The 18,681-nt window shown below is 47.8% G+C and overlaps 1 protein-coding gene across 4 annotated transcripts in view; it reads right to left on the reverse strand.

The window, feature by feature from the left end:
* The window catches only part of BEGAIN (brain enriched guanylate kinase associated), a 282,357-nt gene that overhangs the window by 207,732 nt on the left and 55,944 nt on the right, over positions 1-18,681 (reverse strand). For 3 of the 4 annotated variants that reach the window (XM_048486196.1, XM_048486195.1, XM_048486199.1), the window contains exon 2: positions 13,786-13,814. In XM_048486196.1, coding sequence (XP_048342153.1) covers positions 13,786-13,814 — 29 coding nt within the window. Of the gene's footprint in view, positions 1-13,785; positions 13,850-18,681 lie in introns of those variants that run through there. The other variant, XM_048486198.1, reaches the window with a different exon arrangement.

Consider the following 18,681-nt stretch of genomic DNA (forward strand, 5'->3'; position numbering starts at 1 on the left):
CCTTAGGGTATTCACTACCCTTCCTAATTTGGTGTCATCTGCAAATCTGATTAGCATGCCCCCTAGTCCATCATCCAAGTCATTGGTGAAAATATTGAATAGCACTGGGCCCAGGACAGAACCCTGTGGCACCTCACTACTCTCCAGGATGAAGATGAGCCATTGGTGAGCACCCTTTGGGTTCGGTCAGTCAACCAATTACAAATCCATCTAACAGTAGCATTGTCTAGCGCACATTTTACTAGCTTGCTTGCATGAATGTCATGGGGGACCTTGTCAAAGGCCTTACTGAAATCAAAGTATGCTACATTCATACATTCCTTCATCTATCAAACTTGTCACTCTATCAAAAAGAGATAAGATGAGTCTGATGTGGCTTGTTTTTGAGAAACCTATGTTGACTTTTAGTGATCACAGCATTCCCTTCTATGTGCTTCCAGACTGTCCGTTGAATGATCTGCTCTAGAATCTTTCGTGGCACTGACGTCAGACTGACTGGTAATTGTTTGGGTCCTCTTTTTCCCTTTTTGAAGATGAGGACAACATTCTGATCAATGTTTACAACCCTTAAAGATTTTATATTTAGCTCAGACCAAGATCTCATAGAATCTGAGAATATGATGCAGTTGACATGATGAAACTAGCACTCGCGTGAAGGTATCTTTTACAGAGTTAGATCATCAGTCCATCAAGCTCAGAACTGTCCGCTCTGACTGGCCCTCTGGGGTTGCAGGCCTTTCAAATATTTTCTGATTCTTTTAAGTAGAGAGACCTAGGATTGAACCATGGGACTTCTGTGTGCTAAGCAGGTGCTGTATAGTCCCTGATTTAATAAATCGATAGATGTGGCTCTTTTGTTTGAAAAAAGGGTGGTAAAAGTTAGTGTGGTAGTGCAGTCCAGTGAAACATTTGAAATCAGTGGGAAAGCATGCAAGAGTTAAAGAGTTAAATCAAACTCTTAATCTGCATATATTTGCATGCACTTCTGCACACAGAAAAAATGGGGGAATTCAATAAAACAGCGATGGTGAACCTTTTTGAGACCGAGCGCCCAAAGTGCAACCCAAAACCCACTTATTTATTGCAAAGTGCCAACACAGCAATTTAACCTGAATACTGAGGTTTTAGTTAAGAAAAAATGGTTGACTCTGAGGCGTGCGTTACTCGGGAGTAAGCTTGGTGGTAGTTGTTGGCTTTGCTTTGAAGCAACCATGGTGGTAGTTGTTGGCTTTGCTTTGAAGCAACTCTTCGAATCACGACCCTAGGAGGGTTTACTCAGAAGCGAGCCACATTGCCAGCAACCGAGCTTATTCCCAGGTAAAGGACCACGCTTTAGTTCTTTGCATCAACAGGGTTACCTATACTGCTTCCCCAAAACTAGGTCTTAGGTTTAATACTAATAATTGAGCCCAGCGGCCCAGGCCAGCCTAGATATGTGTTTGGGGGGGCGATTTCCTCCCCCCACATGATGAACTCTGTTTGCGCGTGCCCACAGAGAGGGCTCTGAGTGCCACCTTTGGCACCTGTGCCATAGGTTCGCCATCACTGCAATAAAACATGTCATTGGACCTATTTTGTTATACCATCTCCCATTGTCTCTTGTCTTGAAAACCCTACGTGGTCGCCAAAAATCAGCTATGACTTGATGCACTTTGCACCATACACCACAAGTGAATTTATGTTCATTCTGTACATTGTATCGAGTTTTGCCTAATCAAAACCCTCCCTGTCCTGCTCAGTTACGTACAGCCAGGTTAATTATTCAAGATTTGACCTCTGCAGTGATGTGGATTTTCCAGAAAATCAAAAAAAAAAAAATGTCAGTTGAAAACTCCAACACCCCCCCGCCCCCGGGTTGGAAAATGCACCAAATACAACACGATAGCATGCTTGACATATATTTACTAAGCAAATCTTAAAAGGTCCCCCTTGTCTTAATGTTATGTCCCAATAGCAACAACAGCAACAACAACAGATACTTAAATTGAGATATTTTGATTATGAAAAAATATCAGTCAAACATGGCTTGAATGCTATATTCAAAGAAATCAAAGCTTTATGTGAATATCATTACTCATAAAACAATGCTTGTAAAGATTTAAAGACATTGTGACATGCACATAGTTCAACTAACTGTAAGGAGGAAGTTCCTGATTCCCAAGCACAAACTTGGAAGTTAAGCACTAACTTCAATACTAGCTTCAATCTTAAACACTACCTGCAAAGGGTGGAACTCTGGGTGCTGTGTGGTTTCTGGGCTGGATGGCCGTGTTCTAGCAGCATTCTCTCCTGACGTTTTGCCTGCATCTGTGGATCCTCTGATGATGCCAGCCACAGATGCAGGCGAAACGTCAGGAGAGAATGCTGCTAGAACAGCCATACAGCCTGGAAACCACACAGCACCCAAGTGATTCCGGCCGTGAAAGCCTTCGACAATACGGTGGAACTCTGCTTTGAATGGTCTGTGACTTTTAGTAAATATCCACTCATCTCTTGCAACAGAATTTGGCTCTGTTCCAAGGAGGTCACTGTGTTACCAGACCAACCCATGGTGGGTGGAGGGGAGCTCTGTTTTAAGACAACAATGGCTCTACCCATCCTGCCAATCCTTGGGGTGCCTAGCAGTGCCGTGCCAAAATGGGGAGCCTGTTCTCTGCACTGGCTAGTATTCCCCGAGGACAGCAAAAGCTTGTCTGGACTTGCCCTCGTTCATATCTGCAAAATACTTGCCTCACACCCTTCCAGAAGAGATCAATGTTAACACAATGCCCCTGTCCTAGAGATTGTTCCCATCTGCAGCCCCGGATTACCTGTCCTGCAAAGACAAAGGATGTGTCAATGTATTTGACCCAAGCTTTTCTGCCAGTATTGTACTAACCCAAGAACGTCTGACTAATACCCCTCTAATGACCACGGCATTTACAATGTCATTGTTTTACAGCTTTGATTGACTCAACCCTCTGCCTACCTCCGGGCACTCCCAGCTTAGCCCATCAAGCTAAGCACCCAAGCCATCAGATTAACATCTCAACACTTAAAGTTGATGCCTGCCTCTTGTCTTTCCCTGGAAAAGCAGGATTTCCCTTAGTCCTGGGAGATGAGCCATGCTGCAAAACCCTGAGGGTCTCCTTTTCCCTATAAATAGTCCCCTCTCCCAACAGCCAGTGTTCAATATCTCTGGACATCTCTCTGTCTGTTGATACTGTACACAACATGCTGTTGTTTCTTCTACCAGAGCTAAGTGTGGGTCAGCCAGTTCTGTTCATCGGACCTTTCTGCTCCAAGATCAGGTGACTATAACCTTTACTCCCCAATTCGGTACATCTATTCCAAACCTATCCCCTCAACACTGCTCATATCCTAGGACTTTGAGTGTGTTAAATTCTTGCTGTTCAGAATTAAATGGCCATGGTCTGGCAGTTTCTGCTCCTTGCATTTCACCCACATCTATAATTGGCATCTTCAGAGGCATATTACAGTGAGATGTGTTTCTCTCTGGGGCACAGAAGACTTCGACAATACACTGACTTATTTTTATTTTATTAGATTTATATCTTGCCCTTTCCTGACCAGAGTGGGGTTCAGGGCGGCTAATCACATTAAAAAATGTGCATTCAGTTAAAATACATAATACAATTTAAAACCTCACCAATTAAAATCCATGTTGGCGTTCCAATTATTTCATTTCATTCACATTACTGAGGACGACCAACCAAGGAGGGACGGACATTAGGGGGGAAAATGATCAAAAACCAAAACACCTAATCAAACACATAAAGGTAATGAAAAAGGGGTAGGGATGGAAGTAGGGAGGCCAGCAGAGACACAACTGTTGCTGCCTCACCTATAGGCCTGACAAAACACCCGTATATTACAGCCCCTGTGGAAATGCAGCCACTGCAGAACTGCAGATCCCACAGGGCTTAAGTCTCAGTTTATACACAGTTCCACTAGACCAGGTGTCACATTCTATGACTGAACTCAATAAGGGACTCTGGATTCTTGATCAGAAGTCTCTATTGATAACAACAGCACATACCTGCTTTGCAAAAGCCAGTCCTGACTATGCTTAAGAACATAAGAACATAAGAACTAGCCTGCTGGATCAGACCAGAGTCCATCTAGTCCAGCACTCTGCTACTCGCAGTGACCCACCAGGTGCCTTTGGGAGCTCACATGCAGGATGTGAAAGCAATGGCCTTCTGCTGCTGCTCCCGAGCACCTGGTCTGCTAAGGCATTTGCAATCTCAGATCAAGGAGGATCAAGATTGGTAGCCATAGATCGACTTCTCCATAAATCTGTCCAAGCCCTTTTTAAAGCTATCCAGGTTAGTGGCCATCACTGCCTCCTGTGGCAGCATATTCCAAACACCAATCACACGCTGCGTGAAGAAGTGTTTCCTTTTATTAGTCCTAGCTTGCCATTGCCCCTGTCTTTATCCCCATGCAACATCAATAAATCCCCCCTCCCTTTCCTCATGGAATGTGAGACAGACACAGCGGAAAGAAAGAGCCGCTTGGGAGGCAAGCATCCCCAAGACCAGAGAAGCAATAGACCAGCCACCTGCTGTCGCCCCCCTTGGAGTTGGCACCAGGGTCATTCCTAGTTGCAGACATCAAAGGAAATGAAAGGAAGGGAAAGGTCCATTATCATAGGAGAGGGGAGCCCCTTCCCTGGAGTAGGTACGAATGCCCTCAACTGAGGGCATTGCTTTGATGGAAGGAGAACACATATCCTGACACCAGAGCCACAGCTGAAAAAGTTCTGGCTCTAGTTGAGGAGAGCTGGATGTTTCTAGGGCCAGGGACCACTAGCAGATTGTTTCCAGCAGAGCATGATGCTGGCAGGGGATGATGGGAACTGTACTCCATAACATCTGGAGGGCTGTGAGTTTGACACCTGTGCTCTAGGGATTGTATTGTACTTAGAGGTACAATAGTCCCAGACCACTTAAGACAGTGGTGGCGAACCTTTGGCACTCCAGATGTTATGGACTACAATTCCCATCAGCCCCTGCCAGCATGGCCAATTGGCTGATGGGAATTGTAGTCCATAACATCTGGAGTGCCAAAGGTTCACCACCATAGACTTAAGACTTTAAAGGTTAACACCAAAACCTTGAACCTTTTCAACTGAGAGCCAGGGCCACTGGTTGAGTACAGGCCGAGCATGAGATCTTAATGGGGTCTACATAAGGATCCTGGCCACTGCACTTTAGACCAGCTGAAGTTTCCAGAGCAGCCACAAGGGCAGCCCTGTGTAGAGGGAGTTCCAGTAGTCTAGTTTGAAAGAGAGTGATGCTTGGATCTCAGTGGCTAGGTAGGGGCGAGACAGACCTACAGGTACTCTCGTACACGGTTCTCAGGGATAATCTCCTAAAAATAATTAATGACAAATTACCAACTGCCCAATTTTATCGTATCAGTGATGGCGCTCTTTTCGTATAACGAAATTTTACAAGACAATGAAAACTTGAGAAATGCAGAAAAATAAAGCACAGCAGAAACAAATAAAAGCACTGGCAAAAATTTCCCACTCCAACTGCTGCTGTTTCCATACCAGTTCTATAGCCGCCACATTTATTCACATAAATTTATTCCTAATCTGTGCTACTCAACCCAAGCTTGGAAAATATCCTTCCCACAGCAAAAAATCACCTCTGTTTCAAATCAGCATTTTACTGACTCTGTATCATCAGAGGCCATAATGAAATGGTCAGACTTTCAGTTCCAAACAATCCTGTTTTTCCATTTTAAAAAAACTACCCATCTGACTTCAATCTTGCATACCTGAGCAACTGTTTCCATGGACTATTGGCCATGCTGGCAGGGGCTGATGGGACTTGTAGTCCATGAACATCTGGAGAGCTGCAGGTTGCAGGCCCCTGGGCTAGGCAGCTCTGGAGATGAAAAGACGTTGGATTCAAATGTGCATTATGATAGTCTAACACCGTGTGCTTCCAGCCATCCAAAGACCAAACACAAGGGGACTTGCCTGCATTTTATACAGTCTGCTAAGCTCGCCGCTCTTCTGAGCAGGGAACCCAACTACACAGGAGTAGACTGGGAGAGTTTGCAATAGGGGGCAGGGGGTGGAAATTGGCAGAAATGCTGCCACTTCTTCCACAAATGGAAATGCCATTGTAACGAAGTAACTGCATGGCTGTATATGCGCCCTCTTGGTTTAATCCTGGCAACACTCTTCCAGGCTACAGACAGAAGGCACTCAAGCCAGCATTTGTTGACTCAATCAAGGGTATGAATGATTATGAAACCAGAGCTGAGTTCACAAACAAACAAACCACGGTTTTGCATGATGTTGGAAGTGAGCTGAAAAACGGTTTTGGATGATGCTGGAAGTGAGCTATCAACTTATAAATAAATTTCACCCACCGTGGAATATGAAATAGCAAGCTGTGAGCTATGTGGCACTTTAGCAAATGAACGTACCTCGATGCCTAAGTGGTTCTAGCCCTGCTCATAGAGGTAGCTCCTTGAGAAGAGCATTGAAATCTCAAGGAAGATAACTATGGTGGACAGGTAGACATGAATGTTTTTGTTCAAGTAAAGAAGATGACCCCCAAATCATCCTCCACAATAAAACCAGGACACACTAAGAACAATGTATTCTCAAAGGCTTTCACGGCCAGATTCAACTGGTTCTGGTGGTTTGTGGATCTTAGCTCTGACAGCCACTTGTGATCGGGTATTTCAGAGATGTATCACAGAGGGAAGTCTGTTACACAGCTTCTCTCTGTGATACACCTCTAAAGATGCCAGCCACAGATGCAGGTGAAACGTTAGGAACAAGATCCACCAGACCACGGCCACAGCGCCTGGAAAACCCACCAGAACCAACTAAGAACAATGTTTTACTAGGGATGAGTTCTAATAATCAAAGACATTCTGGAGGGAGAGGATGCATTCTGGAATAGTATGAATCACCGCAAACCTTAGAGCAGGGTCTCTAATGACAAATTACCAACTGCCCAATTTTATCGTATCAGTGACCCATCCCTGGGATTAGCAGCGGCTATCTAGACTGAGGGTCGAACAGGTGGCCCAGGAAGGGACTTAAAAATCGAGGCAGCTTTTTGTCTCCTTTTCCACTCCCCTCTCTCTGTCCAGTCAATTCCAGTCCAGGCAAGCTCCTTGCTCAAAATTACTAGACCCTATTAACATGCAGAATGAGTTTTTGAAACCAGTTGATGGAAACTTAAAATACCTAACTTGCTTTCAGTCAATATTATCCACACTGATACACAACAGCTGCAGTTGTCCATGGAGTGTTTACATTGTGCTGGAAACAAAGGACAGGTCATTTCCCCCCAACAGGTTTACAGCCTAAAGTGAAAACTGGATTAAACTTCAATAGGATTTGGTGCAAAGCAGGGGCTTGTGATCTCCCTCTTCAGCGGTCGGACCACTGAGTCTGTAGGATAATCAGGATTAAACAGCCAAGCCTCTCTCTCTGGGTGAAGAAATCACTGGCAATGAATTTAATATCCGAGACAGCGAGCAACGAGCGGATGTGGCAGAGACCAGCAAGATTCATGCTCTTCTCTTGAGCGCTGCTTCACCAATGCCAGATCTATTCTGGCATATGACTGCTCTCTGGAGCCACTCTAAAGCAAAGTGTTCCTATCTTACTGAATTATGTTACAGCATCAGATGGCTACTGAAGACTGAGAAGGTTTGACGTGCAGGAGGTGTGTTAAAAGTATCCGAGTTTTGACACAAAGATTGTACCTCCTCGGCCAAGCAAACTTGCCCTAAATTCCAAGGCTAAAGACTGAGGACATATATTTATATACATAACAGGCTCTTGTTGCCATTACTTGCCACTGCCATCACTTGCCCTCATGCACAATTGTCTTCACTTTCACAGTGACATCATAATGAAACCAAACCTCACTGTTTACATAGAATCATAGAGTTAGAAAAGATCCCCAAGGGCTATCAAGTCCAACCCCCTGCAATGCAGGAACACACAATCAAAGCACTCCTGACAGATGGCCACCCAGCCTCTTTAAAAACCTTCAAAGAAGGAGACTCCAACACACTCCGAGGTAGTTCATTCCACTGTCGAACAGCCCTTAGGAAGTTTTTCTGATGTTTCGGTGGAATCTCATTTCCTTCACCTTGAACCCCATTACTCCTGGTCCTAGTCTCTGGAGCAGCAGAAAACATGACATCCCTTCAAATATCTAAACATGACTATCATGTCACCTCTTAACCTTTTCTTCACCAAACTAAACATCCTCAGCTCCCTAAGTCTCTCCTCGTAGGGCATGGATTCCAGATCGTTTACCATTTTGGTTGCCCACCTCTGGACCCATTCCAGTTTGTCAATATCCTTCTTGAACTGCGGTGCCCAGAACTGTACACAATATTCCAGGTGAGATCCAACCAATGCAGAAAAGAGGCACAATTACATTCCTCAATCTAGACACTATACTAATTGATGTAGCCCAAAATTGCACTGACTTTCAGCAGCATTCTCCCATTCAATGCATACTGGATGAATGGGTTAGATCTCTCTTGTGACTAATTCAGGAAAGAGAATCTAAGGGTTGTTGTGGTGCTGGACATTAAGTGTTATGGAAGGCTGCAGTTCTGACCTATCAAACCTGCTAGATTTATTCTCAGAGTTGAAAATGGAGGATATTCAGCACAGATGGAATATTCTTCAGTATCTTCCTCCTGCTGGGATTTGGAATGGTATCCTATAGCCAGATTTTGTCAGATCTTAGAAGCTAAATTGGGTCGGTTACTTGGAAGGAAGACATCCAAGGAAGACTCTGCAGACGAAGGAATGACAAGCCATCTCTGCTTAATCGCTTGTCCTGAAAACCCCACCAGGGTTTGCTATAAGGATCTTCATGGTACTTTACACACAGACATTTCCATGTAGTTGCTTTGCCTGTAAAGATTTGGTTTATGGAGACTGAAAGGTCTTACCTCTTACCATCAAATTCTCTACACTGGGAGCTGTTCTTCAGCACTACTATGCAAGACAGACTTCTATAAATGATGGAGATGTGGCTCCATGGTAAAGCACCTGCTATGGATACAAAGTCGCCGGTTCAATCCCTGGCTTCTCCAGCTAAAAGGATCAGTTAGTAGGTGACATGAAAGTCCTCCCTGAAAAATTGACAATACTGACTTGGAGATACTTTGCACAGGACATCCATCAGGCGGTGCAGCAACGACATTGTGTGGACAAGTTTACAGGTTAGGTCTCCAGCTAGAAGGTTCAGGCAATGTGAAAAACCTCAATTGGAGACCCTGGAGAACTGCTGCCCACCAGAGTAATCAAGACCAACCTCGACAAATCAATGTTCCAACTCACTACAAGGCACCTGTGTATGGGATGAGTAAAAGATCAAAAGTGACCGGCTGCTGAGCTTCCACCCAGCTCAGAACAGGAGAAAGCACAGAGCACTCGCATTAGAAAACAAGCTGTCTTTCTTTTCATTTGCAATCCAAACATATGGATAGCTGAAGTGTCATGTGACTTACCCAGGTGACCTACAAGAACCTCACATGATCTAGTTCACAGGAGTCAAACTCGCAGCCCTCCAGATGTTATGGACTACAGTTCCCATCACCCCCTGCCAGCATCATGTGGGTGGATTCCTGTGTGAAATTTGTTTGGGGCACAAAAGGAGATCAACCTAATTGGAGCGTCTAGTAAGGACCACATAATACCTGTCCTGTACCACCTTCACTGGCAGCCTATCGACTACCGGGTTATCTTCAAGGTATTCAAGGTGAGCGGTCTTGGACTCATATACCTTAGGGACCGCCTCTCCACATATTGCCCAAGTAGGTCCCTCTGTTCTTTGGAGGAGAATCTTTTGGTAATTCCTGGCCCCAAAACGATCCAGCTGGCCTTGAGCCTTTTCGGTCCTGGCCCCTACCTGGTGGAATATGCTCCCGACTGAGATCAGGCCCTGCGGGACTTCAGTAGTTTCTGCAGGGCCTGTAAGACGGAGCTATCCCGCTGGGCTTTCTCTGGAGGCCGGCTGAGCTGACATCTTTTTTTTGGCCTCCCCATGGGATATATTTGGGGTCTGTAAATCACCATCTTGAGTTGTTTTAGTATGAGTTTGTATAACTGTTTTAATGTATTTATAGTGGTTTTTGTAATACTGTTTTTATGATGTTATTGCCGCCCTGAGCCTTTCGGGGATGGGTGGGGTAAAAATCTAAAAATAAATAAAATAAGTAGATAAACCACGGGTGGTGGGACTTGGGCTGGGCTTGAAGGGCGGATTGGCATTTCATGATTTGTGGCTACATAGCTGTCTAGGGAAGGCACGACTCTCCTAAGCCAGGAGATTTCTGGGGCAAGTGTGGTGCTGCCACAGAGTCTTACTCTTTCCAAAAAGAAATCCTTCCAAAGACAAATGCATATGCTGGGAAAAAATCCAAGCCCTCAGGTGAAAAGCTAAGCCCGTAGGCTGAGCATGTATATTATTTCAGGAGGGAGGCTGATTTCCCTTAAGGAGAAAGCTTCACCTCTGGGTTTCTTCTGTCTTTCTGCGATGCTTCGGCACAGACAGCGAAGCCAACGTTTCCAGTGAGACAGCACTTCCGTTCGTGCCAACCTGTTTCAACCGAAAGCCTCGCTAGAGAGGAGGGAGGCAGGCAGGCAGGCAGGGGCGATGCAAACAGAAGTGCTGCAGAACCGTGAATACGACGCAACCCCCAGTCACACTTGACATTTCTCCGCTGGCTAGAGGAAGAGACGCACCAGAAAGCCAGCGTGGTGTAGCGGCCAAGAGTGGTGGACTGTTGTCTGGAGAACTGGGTTGGTTTCCCCACTCCTCCACACAAGAGGCAGATTGATCTGGTGGACAGGGTTTGTTTCCCTGCTCCTACACATGAAGTAGGAGGCAGGCACACCCGCCTCATGAGCGGTCTGTTGTGGGGAGAGGAGCGGAAAGCAGTTTGTGGGGGGAGGAGGGGAAAGGAGCTTGTGAGCCACTTTGGGACTCCTTACAGGAGAGAAAGGCAGGGTATAAATCCAAGCTCTTCTTCAGGGGCAAAGACCTCCTAAGGCATAGGTGTCAAACTCGTGGCCCTCCAGATGTTATGGACTACAGTTCCCATCATCCCCTGCCATGCTGGCAGGGAATAATGGGAACTGTAGTCCATAACATCTGTAGAGCCACGAGTTTGACACCTGTGTCCTAAGGTGTCACCATTCAACAGCTACCCTGTGCAACTAAATAGATGCCCAACTGGTTGTGTATTCAAAGGATCTGGGATGGAGGGCAAGTAAGATCCTCAGTCAGTTCTGAGCCCCATATCTCCTTTTTTTTCTGCCATTAAGTCACAGATTATTTCTAGCGATGCCATGGGGTTATCAAGGCAAGAGATGGACAGAGGTGGTTTTGCCATTGCCTGCCTCTGCATAATGACCCTGGATTTACTTGGTGGTATCTCATCCATGTACTAACCAGGGCAACCTCCGTAGCTCCTGAGATTTGATGAGACTGGGCTACTTGAAAGCATCCTAATCCACCAAAAGCTTGAAAGTGTTTTAACACTGTGTTGACTTTTCATACCTCAGCATAACTATAGCAGCATTAGCACAAGGCACTCTAGCTGGGGAAAGGGAATGGGTCTGAGCCTGGTACTCAGGACAGCATATAGTTTTTCTCTCCTCTACTTTTAGCCTCACAGCAACCCTGTCAGGTAGGACAGGATGACAGCAACTGGTCTAAAGTTAACCGGTGAACCTCAGGGCTGAGTGGGGATTTGAACCTGGATTTTCTCTCAAATTCGAATTAGTAGAATCATATTCTCCAGATGGACTATAATTCCTATCAGCCCTGCCCATGCTGGTAGGGGCTGATGGGAATTGTAGTCCATAACATCTGGAGTGCCAAAGGTTCGCCACCACGCTGTAACAACATCACATCAACTCTAGGCGTGCCTTTCTGCAGCGAAGGTTATTGAATTGTTTCTCAAGATAGTTACTCAGTAGTCCAAACCAATAAGTAGGTTAGAAACACGGCTGCCTTGGCTGGTTGCCGTGGGGGCAGGCCTCCCTTTCTCTAAATGATGCTGAAGTCCAAACGACATCCCTTCTGGTTTACATCTTTCTAGTCCTGCCGTTTTCTTTTCATCCCTATTTTCCCCACTTTTGAAGCTGGGAGAGGGAGCGCACTCCTCAGCATATAACACTTGATCAGGGGAAAGCAGCCGCTAATGAAAATCGTGGCTTCTCGCAGCTTCTGGCGCCACAGAGACCAAACATTTCCTCAGGAAGAAGGAAACAAAAATGCAGGATTGGGCGACGCTTCCTGCTGCTTGTGCAACTGGGCTCTTCAACGCCCCTTTCTTTTGCCTCGCAACCCTCTCCCCGTAAAAACAGGCCCCTCGACCACTTCATGCGCAGAACCTTCCCTTGAGCATTTTGCCACGTTCCTCAAAAGGAAGAGAACGAAAACACCCACGAATGTCCAGAATGGCTCCCGTTCCCATCTCTCTCCTGACACCAAATGGGCCAGAGAACATCCCCAGACCTCTGTCAGCAATCTGAAGAATTTCCATTTGAGGGGCCCGTTATGAAGGACTGACCACACCATGCCACCGATTGCATCACCCTAGAAACGGTCCCTGGCAGTACCTTTGCTGTTACTTCCTATCAGAACCAATTCTGTCTACACTTGACCCAATAAACTCCAGCTGGAGCAGATTTTTGACTTGTTTTTTTCCCCCTCCAAAATGTTCATTTTCACCCGGGCAGGCTTCTCTTCACCGTCCCCAGAACCTCCCAACTTTCCTCAGGTAGCACCACCAAGTTTGGAAGGAAGTTTGCATACTGGAGAACCAGCAAGCTGAATCCCATTGGACGAACTGCCTTGAATGGCCCACTAGAAACAGACACAAAAGATCTCAAGAGACCTTAAAGGCTATCAGGGTCCCAAAATCACACCCAGCCGGGGGACAGTCCCCAAGCTCAGGGGAAACAACCTACAGTCTGAGCCTACGCCTGTTGACTCAGAAATCAGCCCCGCAGAGCTTACAGGGTTTCTTCCCAAGTCAAAGCTGAGTTCTGTCCACACCTCGTATAGTACAATAAAATAAAATAAAATAAGAGGACCACTTAGCAACTCACAACCCACGCTGGGGCATTCAGCACACACAGAAGCCAAACCTCGAAAAGCAGACTTTACACTCAGACACAAGATGGGGAAACTTGGACGTTTTCAAACACGCCACGTCCCTTTGGGTTTAAAGCAGGGATCCGGGCTTGGAAACAGAATCGCACAGGCTGGTCACATTTCGAACACAGAGGAAACAACATATATATAAATATATATTTGAAAAATTAAAAATAAAAATCTCAGCAATTCCAGAAAGGTCAGACAGAAGAACCGACACCACTAACTGCAACGTTACACGGAAACAGAGACTGGCAACCAGGTTGAACCAGTGGAGGGTCGGGTGTAGTAGTCCCCCCCCCCCCCCACCCTGCTCCTTTCTATGAAAAAACCAGCAGCCTCTCCTGGACTCCCTCCGGAGCTGGCTTATCCGCTTGCGTGTGCTGGCGCCCGGCGACACCTATCCTCCTACTCCAGGCGGGTCAGCATGTCCGCGTGCAGAGCGGATCAATAGACGCTGGCGCTGGCGACACGCGTGCCCGCCGCTCGTTTCCGACGGCCTCCGCCCCTCAGCCATTTTCTCCGATCACCAAAATGTGCGATTGCCCGAGCGGGCTGCCGGGACCCTCGCCCGGGCAACAGGAGGAAAACGGGTCTCCCTTACCTGATCTTCTCCATTTCTGCCGCAGAGGCCTGCAAAAGAGAGAGCAAACAGGGGCGAACGCCAGAGACGGAGGCGCGGCGGCCCAGGGACCGGCGGGGACTCGCCGGGCGCCAGTAACAGGTTCCTGCTGCGCCCCGGAGAGCGGAAAGTTGCGATCCGGGAGGGAGGGAGGGAAGGAGGGAGGGAGGACCACGCCGGAGCGGCTCCGGATCCGCCGGCAGCTCCTCCAACCGCCCCGCGCGTCTCCAGGCGGGCGTGTTGGGTTCAGGAGCACGTTGCAAGCCGCTCCCCCCCCCCCCGTGGAGTTGCGCACACGCAGAGCGGCTTTGGCAAGACTTCCAGGCACCCAAATTTCCGCACCCCCCAGTGCAAAAGCTCCTCGCGCATTCCTCCCCCTCCCCACAGATTTTCGTTCTTTCTCCATCCTTTTGAGGGCCCCGAGGAAAGTTTATGGGGGGGGGGGGGGAGGGAAGGGACTCTCGTTAACCCTTTCCATACCACGCAGCTTCCTGGCACGAAAGGCAATCTTGGGTGGGGGTGGGGCCTCTGACTCTTCAACCCATAGTGTTACGGGTGGGGGGGGGGGCTAGATTTCACACACTCTCTCTCTCTCTCTCTCTCCCCAGACCCGGATCAGGACCCTTGTAGGTTGCTATGCTGGAAATCTCTCCTTGTGATCCTATGGAAAGTTACTCCTAGCCGAACGGGCGCGTTTAGCGTGGAGTAACTACACCTAAAGTTACTCCATCCTAAATTCTACACCTAAAGAGACCTGTCATTCGCAGATTAACCAGTTTAAGTGCTCCGGGACCGCCGTCGTAATCCAACCTGTTTCCCTGCTAAATTTGTAAACCTTGGGACAATTGGGCTTAATACTGTAGCTGTTTAATGAGACGCGGTCTCTTGACCACAACTGCCTTTAAACCCACCCCCCACTCTCCGGGGGGAGGGGGGGCGGAGCCGGACCTTCCTTATCTTTTTGCATCCCAGTTGCATGAAATTAACGCATAAGCTATATTTTTTTAAATCCCTGCTTTAAATAAAAGCCTCCTTTGCTATGTTAGATAGTCCTAATTCTGCACCATATGCTATGAAACAGGCTGAGCGAAGCAACGAAGCTGGAATGAAAAACCTGGGGAGCTGCTGGTGTTTTATACTGAAGAGATCCAAGCCAGCCGGCATCTTTCCTTTTCTCCCCCCGAGTCTGTTCCCTCCAGCTCGCTCCCTTCCGTGGAGGCCAAGAGCCCCCTGTGTCCAGCGTTGCCTTGGCAATCGCGAGTAAACAGCCTGGCAAAGCTGGCAGAATCCAACAATTCATGATGTTCATTCTTGCAACTCACTCCGTGTACAAGAGGAGAAGTCTGCTTGCAAATGCCACATGGCTGGGCAGGCTGGCCAGACGAGATGCAGCCTTTTGGCACTTCTAAATCCGCATTGGAAACCGTCAGCCGTGCATTCCATGCGAAGTCAGAAGAAGGGTCTACTCTGAGTGTCAGGTGCTCACTAGGATCTCACACAGAGGTCTTTCATTTCACCCAAGTACCTGATAGGGAGGGAAGGTGGGGTGGGATAGCCTGGTTTCATCAAATCTTGGAAGCTCAGCAGGGTCGGTAGAATCACAGAGCTGGAAGAGTCCCCCAAGGGCCATCAAGTCCTACCCCCTGCAATGCAGGGACACACAATCAAAGCCGTGGAGCGCCCGCACTTGGAGTACTGTGTCAGCCTAGTCACTACATCTCAAAAGGAGCACGCAGTTGAGATGGGGAAAAAAGCAGAGAAGGGCAACGAGATGATTGAAGGATTGAGCACCTTCCTTATGAGGAGAGGCTGCAGCGTTTGGACTCTTAGTTTGGAGAGGAGACGGCTGATGGGGGGATATGGATTGAAGTCTATAAAATTACGCATGGGGTAGAAATGTTGGACAGGGAGAATTTTTTTCTCTTCTCACAACACCAGAACCAGCAATCCATTGAAAAAAAATGCTGGGGAAGAATTAGGACTACTAAAAAGGAAACACTTCTTCAATGAACGCGGTGATTATGGAATATGCTGCTGGTGGTGCGGGTGATGGCCACTAACCTGGGGTAGCAAAAGCGGGCTTGGACAGATTTATGGAGGAGAAGTCGATCTATGGCTGCCAATCTTGATCCTCCTTGATCTCAGATTGCAAATGCCTTAGCAGACCAGGTGCTCAGGAGCAGCAGCAGCAGAAGGCCACGTTTCACCGTCCCGTACGTGAGCTCCCAAAGGCACCTGGTGGGCCATCAAGTAGTAAAGGAGCGACTGCATTTTGACTCTAGTCTGGATCCGTTGCGGCTAGTTCTTATGTTCTTTATGCTCCTGACAGATGGCCATCCAGCCTTTCTTTAAAAACTCCAGCAGGTGACCACCACACCCTGCGGTAGTGCATTCCACTGTCAACAGCCCTTTACCGTCAGGAAGTTTTTTCTCCTAAATGTTTAGGGTGAACTTTCTTTTCCTTCACCTTGAACCCATTACTCCTGGTTCTAGCTTCTGAAGCTGCAGAAAACAAGCTTGCTCCCTCACCAACATGACATCCCATCAAATATCTAAACATGGCTATCATGTCCCCCCTTAACGCTTGCTTCTTCAGACTAAACATCCCCAGCTCCCTCAAGTTCTCCGGTAGCGCGGGATTCCCAAGATCTGACCACATTGTTGCCCTCCTCTGACCTGTTCCAGCTTTTGTCAATAACCTTCCGAACGTAAGCGCTCCGTGAATTCAGGCCAAATATTCCGTGAAGAGCCCAACCAATGCAGAAGAGGCCAATTATATCTCTCCCTGATTTAGACCAGATCCAGCCAGATACCAGGAACTACAATTCCCATCAGCCTCTATCAGCATGGCCAATTGGCCATGCTGGTAGGGGCTGATGGGAATTGTAGTTCCTGAACATCTGGAGAGCCGCAGGTTCCCTACCCCTGATCTAGACACTATGCTCCAATTGACACAGCCCAGAATCGCATTGGCTTTCTTGGCTGCCGCATCACACTTGGATGGGTAGGTCAACCAAGAAGACTCTGCAGAGGAAGGCAACAATAAACCACCTCTGCCTCTCACTTGCCTTGAAAGCCCCTTGCTGGGGATACCAGAAGTTCCTTGCATATTGTCGGCACTTATGGATGTAATTTCCTGATCTTTTTAATTGGAGATGCCGGGGACAGGACCTGGGACATTCTGCAGACACGTCGGATGTTCTACCACTGAGCCATGATTCTTTCCTCTATGTACAGGACTTTGTTCCTGCAATCAAGAGCCGCACTGATCGTATTGATCATTTGTGGAGGGGTGGGACGTCAGCTTGATCCTCCTTGATCTGAGATTGCAAATACCTTAGCAGTCCAGGTGCTCGGGAGCAGGAGCAACAGCAGAAGGCCATTGTTTTCACATCCTGCACGTGAGCTCCCAAAGGCACCTGGTGGGCCACTGTGAGTAGCAGAGTGCTGGACTAGACGGACTCTGGTCTGATCCAGCAGGCTAGTTCTTATGTTCTTATGTTCTTATGCTGGAATTCATGGAATGATCAAATGCTGGATTGTTCCTGATCCTATTGACAGGCATTTATACATGCAGCGCCTTTATACCCCACGTAAGCAGTGCCAGATTACTCTAACCGCAAAAATAGTACAGGCTACGGGTCCTGCATTTTCAAGGACCCTGCATGAAACGTTTCTGAGCTGTCTGGGGACACTGGCCTCTCTCTGTGCTCTCACAAGCTGGCAATGCTGCTTTTAACATGCCACGGGAGCCGCATGGTACATGTTGTGGGTTTTGCAGGTGTGCAGGAATGTGTTGGCTCCTTGCTGTGTCGGGTACACAGGCGGGGTGTCCTTTGTGCCGCCTCCCACTCTCCCAAGCCACTGCAACATGCACTTTTACGCTGCTAAAGGCTGTACCTGTGCCAATGCAGCGAGCATGAGACAAGGGCCGCTTTATAGAAGGAGGAGGAGAAGGAGATGAAGGAGAAGAAGAAGAAGCAGGAGGAGGAGGAGTTTGGATTTATATCCCACCTTTCCAGTGGTGGGATCCAAAAATTTTAGTAACAGGTTCCCATGGTGGTGGGATTCAAACTGTGGCGTAGCGCCAATGAGGTGTGGCGGGGCACGACGGGGGCATGGCTGGGCATTCCTGGGGCGGGGCATTCCTGGGCGGGGCTGTGGCAAGGATGCAGCCGTTGCGCCGGTCCTTGGGCGGGAAACAAATGCACGCAGACGCAGGCTGCCACGCACACCGGTGCACCTCCTGCTAGACTGCTTCAAGTTCTGCGTGCTACTGCTGAGAGGAGGGGCGTAACTAAGGCAAAAATCATGTGGCAAAATCACCAATTAGTAACTCCTTTTCGGCACACACAAATAATCAGTAACCTACTCTCGGGAACCTGTGAGAACCTGCTGGATCCCACCTCTGCACCTTTCTCTCCTGTAAGGAGACTCAAGGTGGCTTACACGCTGCTTTCCCCTCCTCTCCTGACAACAGACGCCTTGTGAGGTAGGTGGAGCTGAGAGAGTTCTGAGAGAACTGTGACTAGCTCAAGATCACCCACCAGGAGTGTGGAAACAAATCCTGTTCGTCAGATGAAAGTCTGCTTCTCAGGTGGAGGAGTGGGGAATCAACCCCAGATCACCTGATTAGAATCCACCTGCTCTTAACCACTACACCACACTGGGTCTCTTATAACACGTGCTACAGGCCCCGCACTAGCTTAATCTGGCCTTGCACACCAGACAGAAGCAAAGCTTGCTATCCCGGGCTTCTCCCTCACTCCCATGTTCCATCTCCCTCGGTACGTCATGTGAACAGGACCGCCTGTCCTTAAAAGACCATTTCCTTACTTACAGTTTATGGCTATGATCTGCCCGTCTGTGGGGGCGGGG

This window comes from Sphaerodactylus townsendi, linkage group LG02, assembly GCF_021028975.2.
Source record: "Sphaerodactylus townsendi isolate TG3544 linkage group LG02, MPM_Stown_v2.3, whole genome shotgun sequence".
Classification (NCBI taxonomy): Eukaryota; Metazoa; Chordata; class Lepidosauria; order Squamata; family Sphaerodactylidae; genus Sphaerodactylus; species Sphaerodactylus townsendi.